General features: G+C 44.7%; 2 protein-coding genes across 2 annotated transcripts in view; both read right to left on the bottom strand.

Moving 5' to 3' along the window:
• Nucleotides 1–17,960, bottom strand: part of LOC142186402 (uncharacterized) — a 214,353-nt gene that overhangs the window by 85,087 nt on the left and 111,306 nt on the right. The gene's annotated exons all lie outside the window — the stretch shown is intronic.
• Nucleotides 859–16,147, bottom strand: LOC142186396 (uncharacterized). The gene is made up of 8 exons (XM_075261245.1): nt 16,053–16,147; nt 15,785–15,946; nt 12,430–12,553; nt 11,726–11,817; nt 11,495–11,600; nt 6,856–6,953; nt 6,599–6,707; nt 859–2,503 (listed from the first exon to the last, which is right to left on the bottom strand). Exons 1-8 carry the CDS (start codon nt 16,119–16,121, stop codon nt 915–917), a joined length of 2,349 nt encoding a protein of 782 aa, XP_075117346.1. The 5' UTR covers nt 16,122–16,147; the 3' UTR covers nt 859–914.

Raw genomic sequence — 17,960 nt, 5'->3', positions numbered from 1 at the left:
GAGAGCAAGACAGCGGCGTTCTGTGGCCGCCCAGGGATACCCTGTTCACAGCGCAGGCAGAGAGTTATCTCTGCTTGCACTGTGAACAAGCAGACACAGGGGATCCCTGCATCCCGCGATCGACCCATATGTCCTTTGCGATGTACCAGTAGATCGCGATCGACATATTGGGCACCCCTGGTCTAAAAGCTAGACAGGGCAAACTCAGACTAGACAATCTTAACATAAATCTAGTGTACGTGTACACCTCCTATTAGTTGGCTTAAAATTTCTTGGCACATTTGTGGCGCACAGACACAAATTAGGCCACACCTCTCCCCGCGAGGCCATGTCCTCTTTTTGGTCAAGTGTAAAATACTTCATAAATTTAGCACACAGCATGTTAGACTGCAAATTACACAAGAATTCTGGTGTATTTAAGAAATCGCTCCTTGTCTGTGGACAGGAGGTCAGCTACTTTCCTCATTCCTAAAATACTCACATTGTTTTTCGAGTCACTCCTAAGAGAGCCTCAGACTTCCGGCCCACACATAGTCTACCTAATATGGTATCTGGTCTTATTGCTGGTCACATGACACTGATAAGGACCAGAAGGGAATGGACAACTCCTAAATACAGGCATGAGTAAGATTACCTTCATTAGAAGTGGAGAAAGTAATACATTTCTTTTGTTGTGGGAATTTTTTTATTTATTTTTTTAACAAAGTGAATTTAACAAAATATTCAATCTAACCCACTATGTAAGATGATCCTCGGCCTGGTTGACCAGTTTGGTGGTCGATACAACAGAAACACTAAAATAAAAAAATTAAAAAAAAAGATTTTTAATCAGATCTCAGATAAAATTGTCATGAAGAAATAATAACAGAAGGAAATTGACATTTTTTTCTAATCTTGCCAATTTCCATATAGAACTACATCTGAGGTAAAACATCTGCTACAGTCTGAAAATGGCTTCGCTTCTTATGCTGAGCAACCGCTGATTTATGACTATAACACTTCCCACATTCTGAACACGAAAATGGCTTCTCCCCTTTGTGGATTAGCTCATGTCTAACAAGGGATGATCTCTGAGTAAAACTTTTCCCACATTCAGCACAGGAATATGGCTTCTCTCCTGTGTGAGTTCTCTGATGTACCACAAGAGCAGATTTCTGTAGGAAACCTCTATTACATTCTAGACAAGAATATGGCTCCTCTCTTCTGTGCCTTTTCTGATGTACATTAAGATCTGACTTCTGCCTAAAAGATTTTCCACATTCTGGACATGAAAATGGCCTCTCCCCTGTGTGAATTTTCTGATGCATAACAAGGACCGATTTCTGCATGAAAGATTTGCCACATTCAGAACATGAAAATGGCTTCTCTCCAGTGTGAGTTCTTTGATGGGCAAAAAGGGATGACCTCTGGGTAAAACATTTTCCACATTCAGAACATGAATATGGCTTTTCCCCCGTGTGAATTCTCTGATGTACAATGAGATCTGATTTCTGTTGGAAACCTCTATTGCATTCTGAACATGAAAATGGCTCCTCCTTTCTGTGCCTTCTTTCATGTACAATGAGATCGGATTTATAGCGAAAACATTTGCCACATTCTAAACATGAGAATGGCTTCTCCCCGGTGTGAATTCTCTGGTGCATAACAAGGGCTGCCTTCTGCAAAAAACCTTTGCCACATTCTGAACATGAAAATGGCTTCTCCCCTGTGTGAATTCTCTGGTGCAGAAGAAGAATTGATTTCTGCATAAAACATTTCCCACATTCAGAACATGAATGTGGCTTCTCGGCAGTGTGGGTCCACTGATGGGTAACAAGGTATGCTCTCTGCCGAAAACATTTCCCACATTCAGAACATGAATATGGCTTCTCCCCTGTGTGAGTTCTCTGATGTATAAGAAGATCTGATTTCTGTTGAAAACTTCTGTCACACTCCGGACATGAATGTGGTTCCTCCTTTTTATGCCGTCTTTGATGTTTAAAAAGTGCCGGCCTCTGGCGAAAACTTTTTCCACATTCTGAACAAGAAAATGGCCGCTCATCTCTGTGAATTCTTTCGTGCATAGCTAGAATAGACTTCTTTTTAAATTGTTTCCCACATTCCAGGCATGGAAATGGTCTCTCCTCTGTGTGAGTTATTTGATGTTCGATAAGACTTGACTTCCTTTTAAAACTTTTCCCACATTCTGAACAGGAAAATGGCCGCTCATCTCTATGAATTCTTTCATGCATAGAAAGAATAAATTTCTTTTTAAAAGATTTTCCACATTCAGAACAGGGGAATATTTTACCCCCTGCATCTCCTGCACTTTGTTCACTAATGGATGAAGGTTCCTTGTTATTAGCAGGATTGGTAGATATAACTCTATTGTGAAGCTCTGAGGACATATACGCTGTCAGAAGGGTTGTCGAATGTGCGCCACCATTGTCCTCTGTATTGTCATACATCGCTTCATAATTTTTTGATAAAAGGAAATTTCCCTCAATGTTTTCACGGCAATTATCTAGAAATTAAAAAAAACAAAAAACGTTTCATTTAAAATTTTGAACACATCAGATATTGTAATGCATTTCTACATTTAGAATGACTACATCGACACAAAACTAAGTTGTCTATTCTACGGTTGCACATTGAATAATCAAAGCACAATTTTCTTTGGAAAGTGCGGCAATAAAGTGGCAAGGAAACCAGTAGCCAACCACCACTCATCTACAGAAGATAGTAGAACAGTGGCCATACTCAGGTAGCAAAATTTTAGTTCTACGTTCACACTGCTGATTTTTTTTTTCATTAAAGTTTATTGACAGAAATAAAAGTGGATACAACACAGCTGTAATATTTAGGGGGATCAGGTGACGCAGCACTTGCCCCCTTTAACCACTTCAGTACCAGGCCAATTTGTGGTCCAGGACCAGACACATTTTCGGTTTATTTTGTATGTGTGGTTTTGAGGGCTGTAACATTTTTCCCGTATGTCTCAGTCAACTAATTTTTGCGTCTTTTTTCGGGGACACATAGGGCTTTATTTTTATGTTATCTTTATTTTCGAATGTGTTTTAATTTTTTTTATATCTGGAAAAATATAAACAAAATAGGAGGGAAATTGTGTCTGGTTTTCAATTTATTTATTTTTTTAAATTTAATAACACAAAGTGTCACTGAAAAACTTTATAATATAGTTTTTCCTCTCCGTTACGGTAATTTTTATTTTGTATGGTGTTGTCGGGGGTGGGGCTATAACCTTTAATAACGGCGTTTTATTAGCGTATTATTTATTTATTTTTTATTATTATTTTATTTACATTTTTTAAAAACTTTTATAAAAAATAAATATATATATATATATATATATATATTATATATTTTTTTTTTTTTTTTTTCAGATTGTGTCCCCATAAGATGATAAGAGACCTTTGGGGACATCTGATCACTTATTTTTTTGTACTGGAGGCTGATTTCTCCTATAACTGGGGCTGTTACATTTAACCTCAGATACAGGAGGAATACAGCCTCCTGCATGCTGTATATACAGCTTACTGAGCTGATCTGAGTCCTGTAGGACCCAGCAGCTCTGGTAAGACTCTGCTCCCGGCGGATCACGTGTCCGCCGGGTCAGAGGGCAGCTGAATTATGGCTGCGTCCATAGCTGTGTATACAGCGCTCATATACACAGCGATCGAGAAGGCAGGGGAGGTAATAAATCTGCCCTGTCTTCTCTCTGGGAGCTCCGGCTGAAGTTACAGCCGGCTCCTAGTGAAAGCAGCTACACGATCTCCGTGCAGCTGCTGTGTTCTGATGGACGTACAGGTACGTCCTGGCAGAACTAGGCAACCACTTCCCGGACGTATATAGTCTATGGGCGGTCCGGAAGTGGTTAAAAGGAGAGAAAAGCAAAACAATGAAACAGCGTTCTGGTGTAGTCAATAAACGACTTTTGAGATTTTCATATTCGTCAGGGCAAGAAACATGAAAAACAGACAAACAATAGAAGGGGGGAGGGCGACGAGGGGTAGGGAAACAGAAGAGGAGGAGGAGGGGATAGGGTAAGGTGTGGGGTAGTTGCAGATCAAGGTGCTTCGAAGGTTGGTCGGTTGTCCAGTAGCTGGTATTGGGTGCTGAAGGGGAGTAGGAGAGGTCCAGGAGAGGCCAATTAGTATCACCGTCAACGGGAGTCCGTCCAGGGCTTCCAAATCTTTAGGAAGGTAGAGCTATTCCTCCTGGACCAGCCAAGCATTTCCTCAAATCTCTCTAACTGGTTCGATTTGGCTATCCAGCAGTCATAAGTGGGAGCTTCCTTCTGCATCCAGAGGGCTGGAATCAGGGCCTTAGCTGCAGAGAGTAGGTGGTAAATCCGTTTCTGTAAGTGGGCTGGCATCTCTGGGATGGGTAGGAAAAGTACTAGTAAAGCAGGGGGGAGTTTAAACTTGTCCGTGCTGATGGATTGTACTTGGATTCTACTGAGATCCATAACTTCTTCAAGTGAGGTCAAGGCCACCAAATATAGAGTAGGGAGCCTGGTTCCTCGCCGCATCTCCAGCAAGCGTTTGACGTTGAGAGCCCATGGTCAGCTAGCCAGACAGGTGTGCGGTACCAGCGCGACAGCAGTTTAAAATGATTTTCTTGAAAGCGGGAGCAAGTTGAAATCCCATAGGCTCTGGATAATGCCATCACATCTGAAGAGTCAAGAGATATGCCGAGATCTGTTTCCCCAGCTAGTGAGGTAAAATGGCTTAATAGATGCTAGTGGGCGTACCAGTTTGTGCAACATTGTCGAGGTTCTGTACTTCTTTGGGTCGGCTAAAATATACAGATGTTCGAAATGCGTCAAACCTCTTTTCCAATTGTATGTCTGTTCAAATTGGCATTGGCAGGTCTCATAATGCTTGAGATGTAGGAATGTGAGAGGGCGCCTTTTGTGACGGAAGGCCTCTAGTCGAGGAACATCTTCTGGAGGAGGGAAATGGCCTATGTCGCAAAAGGAGATCAGGGGAACACGCAGGAGAGGCCTCCAGAAGTCGTCTATAGGGCATGGTATGTCAGGTAGCAGTCTTGGGATGAGTCCGGTAGGGAGACAGAGTGAGGGAGTAGGCGCAATTACTGGTTGATATTTCTACCAGGTCAAGAGAGCTCCACCCAGAACTACGTCCGATTTGGTGGCTTTCAAGGGTGACGGATCGTGATGAGAAGGGAGCCATAGGTCTGCAATGTAGTGGGGTCCATAAGTGGCCTCCAGTAATTTCGCTTGAGACGTTTGCGCATTGGTGGTTGCAATCTCAGTCCATAATTGTAATTGAATAGCTTCACACATATGTTGTAGGTTGGGAATATTGATGCCACCCTCCTCTTTGGGTCTACACAGTGCCACGTATGCCATTTTAGGCCTCCTGCCCCTCTAGAGAAACCTCGAAAAAGAAGACTGAAGAGCTTTGAAAAAGGTAGAAGGAAGCTTTATCGGTAGCATTCTGAGCATGTAGGTCACTTTAGGCGCGACGTACGCTTGTAGCAAACTTCTCCTGCCAAGCCAGGTTATGCAGGGGAGGACATCATTTTTCAAAAGGTTATCCACTTCTTGGAGCAGAGGGATAAAATTAAGGCAGTATATATCGTCTGGAGAGCTAGGGAGTTTGACTCCCAGGTATTTTATGTGGGAGCTTGACCAATGGAATGGCAGTGATGGTTTCAATAGGTCCGCTTTCTCCAATGGAAGGGAGACATTGAGGATTTCCCACTTTTCAATATTCACCTTGTAATTCAAAAGTGTGCCATAGTCTTCAATTACGTCCAAAGTGGATTTCAGTCCTGACTCGGGGTTGGAAATTAAGAAAAGGACGTTGTCAGTGAATGCCAGTGAATGGAGGGAGCCCCCTCTGAACTGTAGGCCTAGGACCTGGCAAATGTCATATACTAAGTTTGGCTGTGCTCTCCTCCACTGCCACCAGCGAATAATCCAGTAATCAAAAATTAAATGAACAAAAGTCAGGATAGTATAGAACACCTAAACTAAAGCAAAAACCCAACCACTAAATTTTATTATCATAAAATACACAAAAAACAAAACAACATTAAATAACGAACGAACATTAGAGGAGCGGAAGTACCCACAAAAAATGAGCTGGTGATCCGGTGGTACATAAAATTACAATAAATCAGCTGGAATACCAAATATATGTGAAAAAACACATACAAACCCCATATGTGTATGACATAAATATATAAAGAGAGTGAACCACCGGATCACCAGCTCATTTTTTGTGGGTACTTCCGCTCCTCCAATGTTCGTTATTTAATGTTGTTTTGTTTTTTGTGTATTTTATGATAATAAAATTTACTATTTTTGCTAATCTTTAGTGGTTGGGTTTTTGCTTTAGTTCAGCGAATAAACCACACAAACAGGTACACAAAATAGGGGAACACAAGAGGGTACACAATAATTAAAACAGTTTCGATTAGAAAGAGTAATACTAATTTTCTCTGCCTCTTACACATTTACTGTCATCGACGTGGGTAATATGGAGTCAGTTTATTTCTTTAGTCTTGACAGAATGTACCGTTATTGTGGGGACTGAAGAATAGGTGATTAATGATTATTATCACTCACTTGTGCTAATATCTGTAGGGATTTCCTCCTCCTTACACAGCGGGGATATCCCTGCACATGTCTCCTCTTCTGTTACTTCTTCAGATTTGATATCATTCACATGGATAACCTGATTCACCAGATATAAAACACATAATAGGGAATGAAGAGAGTTTTCAGGAAGAAATAAAAAGAAAATTCATTACTATGTCCCTAAATTTGAAACCATACAAGACTATTGAGCAAAATCATACAGAGCATTGGATAGTAACATCTACCTGATAATCCTCTGGGACATTCTCATATTGTGCTGGATAATCCGCAGAATACAGAAAACTAGGACATCCCGCTGGTATCTCTGACTTACTTGATTCATCTGTGGAAGATACAAGTGGCTGATATTTATCATCTAGTTATTTCCTGATCAGTGGTAGGGCTACATGCACACACTACATAGTACACGCATATTCTCTAGATTTTAAAGCAGAAGATCCACAATGTACACAGTTACATAGTAGATGAGGTTGGATAAAGACATTAGTCCATCAAGTCCAACCTATAACCCTACAATCCCCTACATTTGCATTCAGGTCCATTAGATTTTCTCATGTATGTGTGATGTAGGTTTCTTTTTTTTCTATTTAGAGTATGATTGTGTATTATAGAGTCAGTCTATCACTTCCGCCCAGCATATGACCCCCGTGTTACAGAGCACATTACACTAACAAGCGCGGCTAGGCTGAATGTGGGCACAGCTGGTGAGAGTGGGTGTTCCCATTCACTTAACTGGGTGCGTGGAGATAGCCGAGTGCTGAACAACCACTTTCATCCTGAGCGTATCCAGCCTGAATGTGGAAGATGAAAAAGGTCCTGAACAACTTTACTTCATGGGACAACCTCTTTAACCACTTCCGGACCGCCCATAGACTATATACATCCGGGAAGTGGTTGCCTAGTTCTGACAGGACATACTGGTACATCCAATCAGAACACAGCACAGAAATTGTGCAGCTGCTGATACTGGGAGTGGCTGTAACTTCAGCTGGAGCTCCCAGAGAGAAGGCAAGGAAGGTTTATTCCTTTCCCTGCCTTCTCAATCGCTGTGTATACAGTGCTCAATGAGCGCTGTATACACAGCTATGGGCGCCGCCATGATGGGGCTGCCCTCTGACCCAGCAGTCACGTGATCCGCCGGGATTAGTGTCTTATAAGAGCTGCTGGGTCCTACAGGACCCAGATCAGGTCTGTAAGTCTAAAGAACAGCGTGCAGGAGGCTAAATGCACCAGCCCCAGTTATAGGGGAAATCAGCCTCCCTAACAAAAAAAAAAAAGTTTTCTGCCTGAGCCAACCTACGCATTAGGAGTTGATCGTCCCACTGCTATGACGTCATCCTTCCTAAACTAAGCAATGCAACTGAGACAGTTGGTGCACTGGGGGCGGGCCTTCAGCCCTGGGAATACTACTGTTATTGCTTAATTAAAATGGGCTTCAAAAATCAGCATAAAACATAACATGGTTATGATGTGTGAACACAGCCTTCTGATTCAAACACCAAATCTGGATCCTAAGTATCAAGAGCTTGACCAGCTCATTGGGAAAAGCTGAGCTCTGTGATATATAGGGTTATATGATAGAGGAGAGAAGCTGAGCTCTGTGATATATAGGGTTATAGGATAGAGGAGAGAAGCTGAGCTGTGTGATATGTAGGGTTATAGGATAGAGGAGAGAAGCTGAGCTCTGTGATATATAGGGTTATAGGATAGAGGAGAGAAGCTGAGCTGTGTGATATATAGGGTTATATGATAGAGGAGAGAAGCTGAGCTCTGTGATATATAGGATTATAGGATAGAGGAGAGAAGCTGAGCTCTGTGATATATAGGGTTATTTGATAGAGGAGAGAAGCTGAGCTCTGTGATATATACACTCACCGGCCACTTTATTAGGTACACCTGTCCAAATGCTCGTTAACACTTAATTTCTAATCAGCCAATCACATGGCGGCAACTCAGTGCATTTAGGCATGTAGACATGGTCAAGACAATCTCCTGCAGTTCAAACCGAGCATCAGTATGGGGAAGAAAGGTGATTTGAGTGCCTTTGAACGTGGCATGGTTGTTGGTGCCAGAAGGGCTGGTCTGAGTATTTCAGAAACTGCTGATCTACTGGGATTTTCACGCACAACCATCTCTAGGGTTTACAGAGAATGGTCCGAAAAAGAAAAAACATCCAGTCAGCGGCAGTTCTGTGGGCGGAAATGCGTTGTTGATGCCAGAGGTCAGAGGAGAATGGCCAGACTGGTTCGAGCTGATAGAAAGGCAACAGTGACTCAAATAGCCACCCGTTACAACCAAGGTAGCCAGAAGAGCATCTCTGAACGCCGCACAGTACGTCGAACTTTGAGGCAGATGGGCTACAGCAGCAGAAGACCACACCGGGTGCCACTCCTTTCAGCTAAGAACAGGAAACTGAGGCTACAATTTGCACAAGCTCATCGAAATTGGACAATTGAAGATGGAAAAACGTTGCCTGGTCTGATGAGTCTCGATTTCTGCTGCGACATTCGGATGGTAGGGTCAGAATTTGGTGTCAACAACATGAAAGCATGGATCCATCCTGCCTTGTATCGGTAACGGTTCAGGCTGGTGGTGGTGGTGTCATGGTGTGGGGAATATTTTCTTGGCACTCTTTGGGCCCCTTGGTACCAATTGAGCATCGTTGCAACGCCAAAGCCTACCTGAGTATTGTTGCTGACCATGTCCATCCCTTTATGACCACAATGTACCCAACATCTGATGGCTACTTTCAGCAGGATAATGCAATGCCATGTCATAAAGCTGGAATCATCTCAGACTGGTTTCTTGAACATGACAATGAGTTCACTGTACTCCAATGGCCTCCACAGTCACCAGATCTCAATCCAATAGAGGAGCATCTTTGGGATGTGGTGGAATGGGAGATTCGCATCATGGATGTGCAGCCGACAAATCTGCGACTGCAACTGTGTGATGCCATCATGTCAATATGGACCAAAATCTCTGAGGAATGCTTCCAGCACCTTGTTGTATCTATGCCACGAAGAATTGAGGCAGTTCTGAAGGCAAAAGTGGGTCCAACCCGTTACTAGCATGGTGTACCTAATAAAGTGGCCGGTGAGTGTAGGTGTATATGATAGAGGAGAGAAGCTGAGCTCTGTGATATATAGGGTTATAGGATAGAGGAGAGAAGTTGAGCTCTGTGATATATAGGGGTATATGATAGAGGAGAGAAGCTGAGCTCTGTGATATATAGGGTTATAGGATAGAGGAGAGAAGCTGAGCTCTGTGATATATAGGGTTATAGGATAGAGGAGAGAAGCTGAGCTCTGTGATATATAGGGTTATATGATAGAAGGAGAGAAGCTGAGCTCTGTGATATATAGGGTTATAGGATAGAGGAGAGAAGCTGAGCTCTGTGATATATAGGTTATATGATAGAGGAGAGAAGCTGAGCTGTGTGATATATAGGGTTATATGATAGAGGAGAGAAGCTGAGCTGTGTGATATATAGGGTTATATGATAGAGGAGAGAAGCTGAGCTCTGTGATATATAGGGTTATATGATAGAGGGGAGAAGCTGAGCTCTGTGATATATAGGGTTATATGATAGAGGAGAGAAGCTGAGCTCTGTGATATATAGGGTTATATGATAGAGGAGAGAAGCTGAGCTCTGTGATATATAGGATTATATGATAGAGGAGAGAAGCTGAGCTCTGTGATATATAGGGTTATATGATAGAGGAGAGAAGCTGAGCTCTGTGATATATAGGATTATATGATAGAGGAGAGAAGCTGAGCTCTGTGATATATAGGATTATATGATAGAGGAGAGAAGCTGAGCTCTGTGATATATAGGATTATATGATAGAGGAGAGAAGCTGAGCTCTGTGATATATAGGGTTATATGATAGAGGAGAGAAGCTGAGCTCAGTGATATATAGGATTATATGATAGAGGAGAGAAGCTGAGCTCTGTGATATATAGGATTATATGATAGAGGAGAGAAGCTGAGCTCTGTGATATATAGGGTTATATGATAGAGGAGAGAAGCTGAGCTGTGTGATATATAGGGTTATATGATAGAGGAGAGAAGCTGAGCTGTGTGATATATAGGGTTATATGATAGAGGAGAGAAGCTGAGCTGTGTGATATATAGGGTTATATGATAGAGGAGAGAAGCTGAGCTGTGTGATATATAGGGTTATATGATAGAGGAGAGAAGCTGAGCTCTGTGATATATAGGGTTATATGATAGAGGAGAGAAGCTGAGCTCTGTGATATATAGGGTTATATGATAGAGGAGAGAAGCTGAGCTCTGTGATATATAGGATTATAGGATAGAGGAGAGAAGCTGAGCTGTGTGATATATAGGGTTATATGATAGAGGAGAGAAGCTGAGCTCAGTGATATATAGGATTATATGATAGAGGAGAGAAGCTGAGCTCTGTGATATATAGGATTATATGATAGAGGAGAGAAGCTGAGCTGTGTGATATATAGGGTTATATGACAGAGGAGAGAAGCTGAGCTCTGTGATATATAGGGTTATATGATAGAGGAGAGAAGCTGAGCTCTGTGATATATAGGATTATAGGATAGAGGAGAGAAGCTGAGCTCAGTGATATATAAGATTATATGACAGAAGAGGTAGATTGTTAAGTTTTGTGTTATATAGTTTAGTATGATTTGGTGCAGGATTTTTCAGTAAAAAACAAAAAACATCTTGAAAGGACTCCTGGGTGACACAGTACGACATCACATCCATGCAAAGTGATTGACAGCCTTCTCTGTGCACATACTGATACAGGGAAAACTGTCAATCAGCCTGTGGGCGGGGTCAGAGGGACTCTTCTGGGCTTCCCAGTCCTTGTTATCACTCACCAGTGCCATCTGTTGGCCTTTCCTCTTCCTTGCACAACTGGGTTACACCAGCACATGTCTTTTCCTGTGTTGTGTCTTCAACTTTGATATCATCCACATTTCTTACCTATTATACCGCATACAGAAGAAATGATAGATAATCAATAAGAGAAAGAGAAACTAAACTTCTAATTTTATTACATCAGCACAGATTGAAGACTATCCAGTTTAATATTTGGTAGTGCTATCTACCTGGTGATTGGTGATATTGTGGCCGTCCTCTGGACAATTCTTTGAACAAAGAGTGGAACATCTCTCTGGTGTATTTTCCTTACTGAATTCACCTGTAGAAGACACACACAGTGACTAAACACACACTGTTAAAGGCGCGGTCAAAGCAGTCCCTATTGAACCACAAGTATAGCCAGATAGGACAACAAACAGGGAAGAGGATCTGCGCTCAGAGGTTGTGCAGATGCAACAGGAGTCAATGGTGTAGATAAGGATAGCTTTAATGGAGTATAAACAGTACAGCACAACGCGTTTCGGGCTATAAATAGAACCTTTTTCAAGTGCAAAATCGCAATGTCTCACAGGAGATTAGCATTTTACTCTCTTCCTTCCAAACTGGGTGAAAGCAAAACTCCATTAATGAAGCCTATCTCCATGTTTAGTTGATTCAGAAGAAGGTAAACTCTATGAAGTAGTTGCCAACCTTCCTTCATGTAAGTTTCCAGATGGGCTTCTGGACCTCTGGAAGGTATTCCTCTGCTGTGTGCCAGACACACAGCAAGAGCAGTGCTCCAAGGGCTGAAGGCCAACCCCCAGTGCAACAACAACATACCATTGTAATGTAACGTATCACTGTAATGTGCCCTGTAACTCCGGGGTGGCAGCTGAATACACTTGGAGGTGGTGGTAGACTGCTTTTAAGGACACGGAAAGTCTTATCTTACCCAAACATGTGGGAGTATGGTTATTCTCCATAATAATGTCGTCATACTGGTCCTTGTGTCCTTCTATGTACTGCCACTCCTCCACTGAGAAATAGACGGAGACATCCTGACACCTTATAGGAACCTGACAACACAATGATAAAAACTCAGTGGGAAAAAGGGCCAGAAAAAGAGAACCGAAGAAAAAAAGTTAATGGAAGTGTCAACCACATTTGGTACTAAACCAGACAACAATCTTGGATGTGTACTGGGAGCAGTGAGGGGCCACAAGGAGATGTATTGGGAGCAGTGAGGGGCCACAAGGAGATGTATTGGGAGCAGTGAGGGGCCACAAGGAGATGTATTGGGAGCAGTGAGGGACAGGGGTGAACCTACCCCTTTCGCCGCCCGAGGCGAACTACAGAAAGCCGCCCTCCCTCCCCGGAAGAGGGGGCGGGGCGAAGGGGCGTGGCGGAGCAAAGAGGGCGTGGCGGAGTGGAGGGGGCGGTGCTTAGCGCCGTTCGCAGGCAGAGAGCAGGCACGGAGAAGACCTGCTCTCTGCCTGAGCGTGAGGGGAGGCTGCTGGAGCAGCGCTGCTCCAGTGGCCTCCTCAAACCACTGCTCGGTACTAAGCCAGTTCAGGACAGCTTGTCCTGGACTGGCTTAGATGATCAAAAATGCCGCCCTCCCTGGCGCCCTGACATAGCGCCGCCTGAAGCGCTCGCTTCAGGTCGCCTCATGGGAGGTGCGGCACTGGTGAGGGACCACACGGAGGTGTAATGGGAGCAGTGAGGGACCACAAGGAGATGTACTGGGAGAAGTGAGGGACCACACGGAGGTGTAATGGGAGCAGTGAGGGACCACAAGGAGATGTACTGGGAGAAGTGAGGGACCACACGGAGGTGTAATGGGAGAAGTGAGGGACCACACGGAGGTGTAATGGGAGCAGTGAGGGACCACAAGGAGATGTACTGGGAGAAGTGAGGGACCACACGGAGGTGTAATGGGAGCAGTGAGGGACCACAAGGAGATGTACTGGGAGAAGTGAGGGACCACAAGGAGATGTACTGGGAGAAGTGAGGGACCACACGGAGGTGTAATGGGAGCAGTGAGGGACCACACGGAGGTGTAATGGGAGCAGTGAGGGGCCACACGGAGGTGTAATGGGAGAAGTGAGGGACCACATGGAGGTGTAATGGGAGAAGTGAGGGACCACACGGAGGTGTAATGGGAGAAGTGAGGGACCACATGGAGGTGTAATGGGAGAAGTGAGGGACCACACGGAGGTGTAATGGGAGAAGTGAGGGACCACATGGAGGTGTAATGGGAGAAGTGAGGGACCACACGGAGGTGTAATGGGAGAAGTGAGGGACCACAAGGAGGTGTAATGGGAGAAGTGAGGGACCACACGGAGGTGTTATGGGAGAAGTGAGGGACCACAATGAGGTGTAATGGGAGAAGAGAGGGACCACAAGGAGGTGTAATGGGAGAAGTGAGGGACCACACGGAGGTGTAATGGGAGAAGTGAGGGACCACACGGAGGTGTAATGGGAGAAGTGAGGGACCACAATGAGGTGTAATGGGAGAAGAGAGGGACCACAAGGAGGTGTAATGGGAGAAGTGAGGGACCACAAGGAGGTGTAATGGGAGAAGTGAGGGACCACAAGGAGGTGTAATGGGAGAAGTGAGGGACCACAATGAGGTGTAATGGGAGAAGAGAGGGACCACAAGGAGGTGTAATGGGAGAAGTGAGGGACCACACGGAGGTGTTATGGGAGAAGTGAGGGACCACAATGAGGTGTAATGGGAGAAGAGAGGGACCACAAGGAGGTGTAATGGGAGCAGTGAGGGGCCACACGGAGGTGTAATGGGAGAAGAGAGGGACCACACGGAGGTGTAATGGGAGAAGTGAGGGACCACAATGAGGTGTAATGGGAGAAGAGAGGGACCACAAGGAGGTGTAATGGGAGAAGTGAGGGACCACAAGGAGGTGTAATGGGAGCAGTGAGGGGCCACACGGAGGTGTAATGGGAGCAGTGAGGGGCCACACGGAGATGTAATGGGAGAAGTGAGGGACCACATGGAGGTGTAATGGGAGAAATGAGGGGCCACACGGAGGTGTAATGGGAGAAGTGAGGGGCCACACGGAGGTGTAATGGGAGAAGTGAGGGGCCACACGGAGGTGTAATGGGAGAAGTGAGGGGCCACACGGAGGTGTACTGGGAGAAGTGAGGGGCCACACGGAGGTGTACTGGGAGAAGTGAGGGACCACACAGAGGTGTAATGGGAGCTAATTCCTTTATTGCTGACATTTTCACATGTGTCCTTGTCATATAAACAAGAATGTTCACCTATAATCTAGATACTTGGAAATTAGCAAGTCCAGGAACATTGTTTTAGATAAATGAATCAAAATAGGTTAATAAGCCCCGCATTGAAAGAAGTTGATATTTTCCAGATATTTTTAGCTATACATCCACTTGTTGCAAAACCTCCCACACTCAGTGTTCTTAGTTTTCAATTATCACCTAGTTTATGCCCAAAAGCTGTAATTTCAAGGCTATATACGTGTCTATTTACCCACAGCAATTAAGAGCAGGATTTGGGTACGATCAATCAAGAATATTGGGTGGATATCCTGGGTGTCCCTAAGAAAGTTTCACCACTGTATTCATAACACATGACGCCAATATATATTACTCATAGAGCTTATCTGTATACTGCAAAATAATGCTCTGTCTTGTTTTATTTAATTTCTGGCCATTTCACGTCACACACAATGCTGCAGTCATCATTCAGAAACCTCCCTCCCAGCAGCGCTCACCTCTCCAGTCAGCAGCTCCATCATCCAGAAACCTCCCTCCTAGCCTTCCCAGCAGCGCTCACCTCTCCAGTCAGCAGCTCCATCATCCAGAAACCTCCCTCCTAGCCTTCCCATCAGCGCTCACCTCTCCAGTCAGCAGCTCCATCATCCAGAAACCTCCCTCCCAGCCTTCCCAGCAGCGCTCACCTCTCCAGTCAGCAGCTCCATCATCCAGAAACCTCCCTCCTAGCCTTCCCAGCAGCGCTCACCTCTCCAGTCAGCAGCTCCATCATCCAGAAACCTCCCTCCTAGCCTTCCCATCAGCGCTCACCTCTCCAGTCAGCAGCTCCATCATCCAGAAACCTCCCTCCTAGCCTTCCCATCAGTGCTCACCTCTCCAGTCAGCAGCTCCATCATCCAGAAACCTCCCTCCCAGCAGCGCTCACCTCTCCAGTTAGCAGCTCCATCATCCCGAAACCTTCCTCCCAGCCTTCCCAGCAGTGCTCACCTCTCCTGTCAGCAGCTCAATCATCATCCAGAAACCTCCCTCCCAGCCTTCCCAGCAGCGCTCACCTCTCCAGTCAGCAGCTCAGCCATCTTGTTGATCAGGTCCAGGATCTTCTGATAGCGGTTTCTCTCATGTATCAGTGAGTAAGGTGGAGACACCGTGATAGGATCCTGGTTCCTGCTCCATCCTTCATCATCCTTAGATATCTTTTTCACTACTATGTAGTCCTGGACATGGAGAGAGACATTGATGTCACTTTATACATTCCCCTCACCTCTCCAGTCCTTGCTTTATGAAGATACACCAGACTTGACATGTCCCAGGATCCCTCACCTCTCCAGTCAGCAGGTAGATGATCTCCAGGGCGAGGTTTAATATTCTATCCTTGTCCACCCTAAACATGTCAGCCAGAACCTATCACCTTCTTCAAAAACTACAGAAAAAAAAAAAGCCTATATGAAGTATACATTCTCACAAATGAAGAACGAAGTTAAAAAAGAAATTCCTCAGAGAAAAATATAAATAAAATGGCATTATACTGTAGAGTCACATGCTGCTACTTGGGTCAATAGATCCGCAGACGGGCCTGGACTGGCAATTGTAATAATGTGCTTTAATGTGCTCTGTTGTCACATATGGACATTTGCGGATGAGATATAACTTACTATAGTGGTTTGTTTTTTAATATCATGTTCACATGTTGCGATTTTCTATCGTGGAACCTCTGTTGAATTCTTTTAGGAATCAATAGGGTTAATTCCTTTTGGGTGTGGTTATACACTATATGCTAATCTGATGTTTGTTTCATTATGCTAGGAGTAAGGGACGTAACAACATGTCCTGAAACGCGTAAGCAGCTCTGGTGTCTTCTTTTGTTCTTGGAATATGTAAGATGTCTTTTGTTATCCGAATAATGAAGTAAAAGTTATATTTTATACTTCAGTTTGCAGGATGTATTTTTGTGGATTTTGGATGTTTATCAGCCTCATATAGTCCGGGGCTTGCTCCGTGCAACCAGAGTAAATCTACATCCAAGTTTACATGTGAGCTAGATGCAGCGGTAATATACTTTTATGATGGTTAAGGGTGCTGTAGCGCCATCTAAGATACTTGAAAGGAATACAACTATAGCACCCACAACAGCAGATATCAAAAATACGACAGTATTACGTGCTCCACAGTGGCTCCTACACAGTATTACGTGCTCCACAGTGGCCCCCACACAGTATTACGTGCTCCACAGTGGCCCCCACACAGTATTACGTGCTCCACAGTGGCCCCCACACAATATTACGTGCTCCACAGTGGCCCCCACACAGTATTACGTGCTCCACAGTGGCCCCCACACAGTATTACGTGCTACACAGTAACCCCCACACAGTATTACGTGCTCCACAGTGGCCCCCACACAGTATTGCGTGCTCCACAGTGGCCCCCACACAGTATTACGTGCTCCACAGTGGCCCCCACACAGTATTACATACTCCATAGTGGCCCCCCACACAGTATTACGTGCTCCACAGTGGCCCACACACAGAATTACGTGCTCCACAGTGGCCCTGACACAGTATAATATGCTCTGCAGTGGCTCACACAAAGTATAATATGCTCTGCAGTGGCTCACACAAAGTATAATATGCTCTGCAGTGGCTCACACAGTATAATATGCTCCGCAGTGGCCCCCACACAGTATAATATGCTCCACAGTGGCTCACACAAAGTATAATATGCTCCGCAGTGGCTCACACAAAGTATAATATGCTCCGCAGTGGCCCCCACACAGTATAATATGCTCCACAGTGGCTCACACACAGTATAATATGCTCCACAGTGGCTCACACACAGTATAATATGCGCCGCAGTGGCTCACACACAGTATAATATGCTCCACAGTGGCCCCCACACAGTATAATATGCTCTGCAGTGGCCCCCACACAGTATAATATGCTCCGCAGTGGCTCACACACAGTATAGTATGCTCCGCAGTGGCTCACACACAGTATAATATGCGCCGCAGTGGCTCACACACAGTATAATATGCGCCGCAGTGGCTCACACACAGTATAATATGCTCCGCAGTGGCCCCCACACAGTATAATATGCTCCGCAGTGGCTCACACACAGTATAATATGCTCTGCAGTGGCCCCCGCACAGTATAATATGCTCCACAGTGGCCCCCACACAGTATAATATGCTCTGCAGTGGCCCCCACACAGTATAATATGCTCCGCAGTGGCTCA

The sequence above is a fragment of the Leptodactylus fuscus genome (genome assembly GCF_031893055.1).
Source record: "Leptodactylus fuscus isolate aLepFus1 chromosome 10 unlocalized genomic scaffold, aLepFus1.hap2 SUPER_10_unloc_1, whole genome shotgun sequence".
Classification (NCBI taxonomy): domain Eukaryota; kingdom Metazoa; phylum Chordata; class Amphibia; order Anura; family Leptodactylidae; genus Leptodactylus; species Leptodactylus fuscus.
This window is presented reverse-complemented; position numbering and strand designations above follow the sequence as displayed.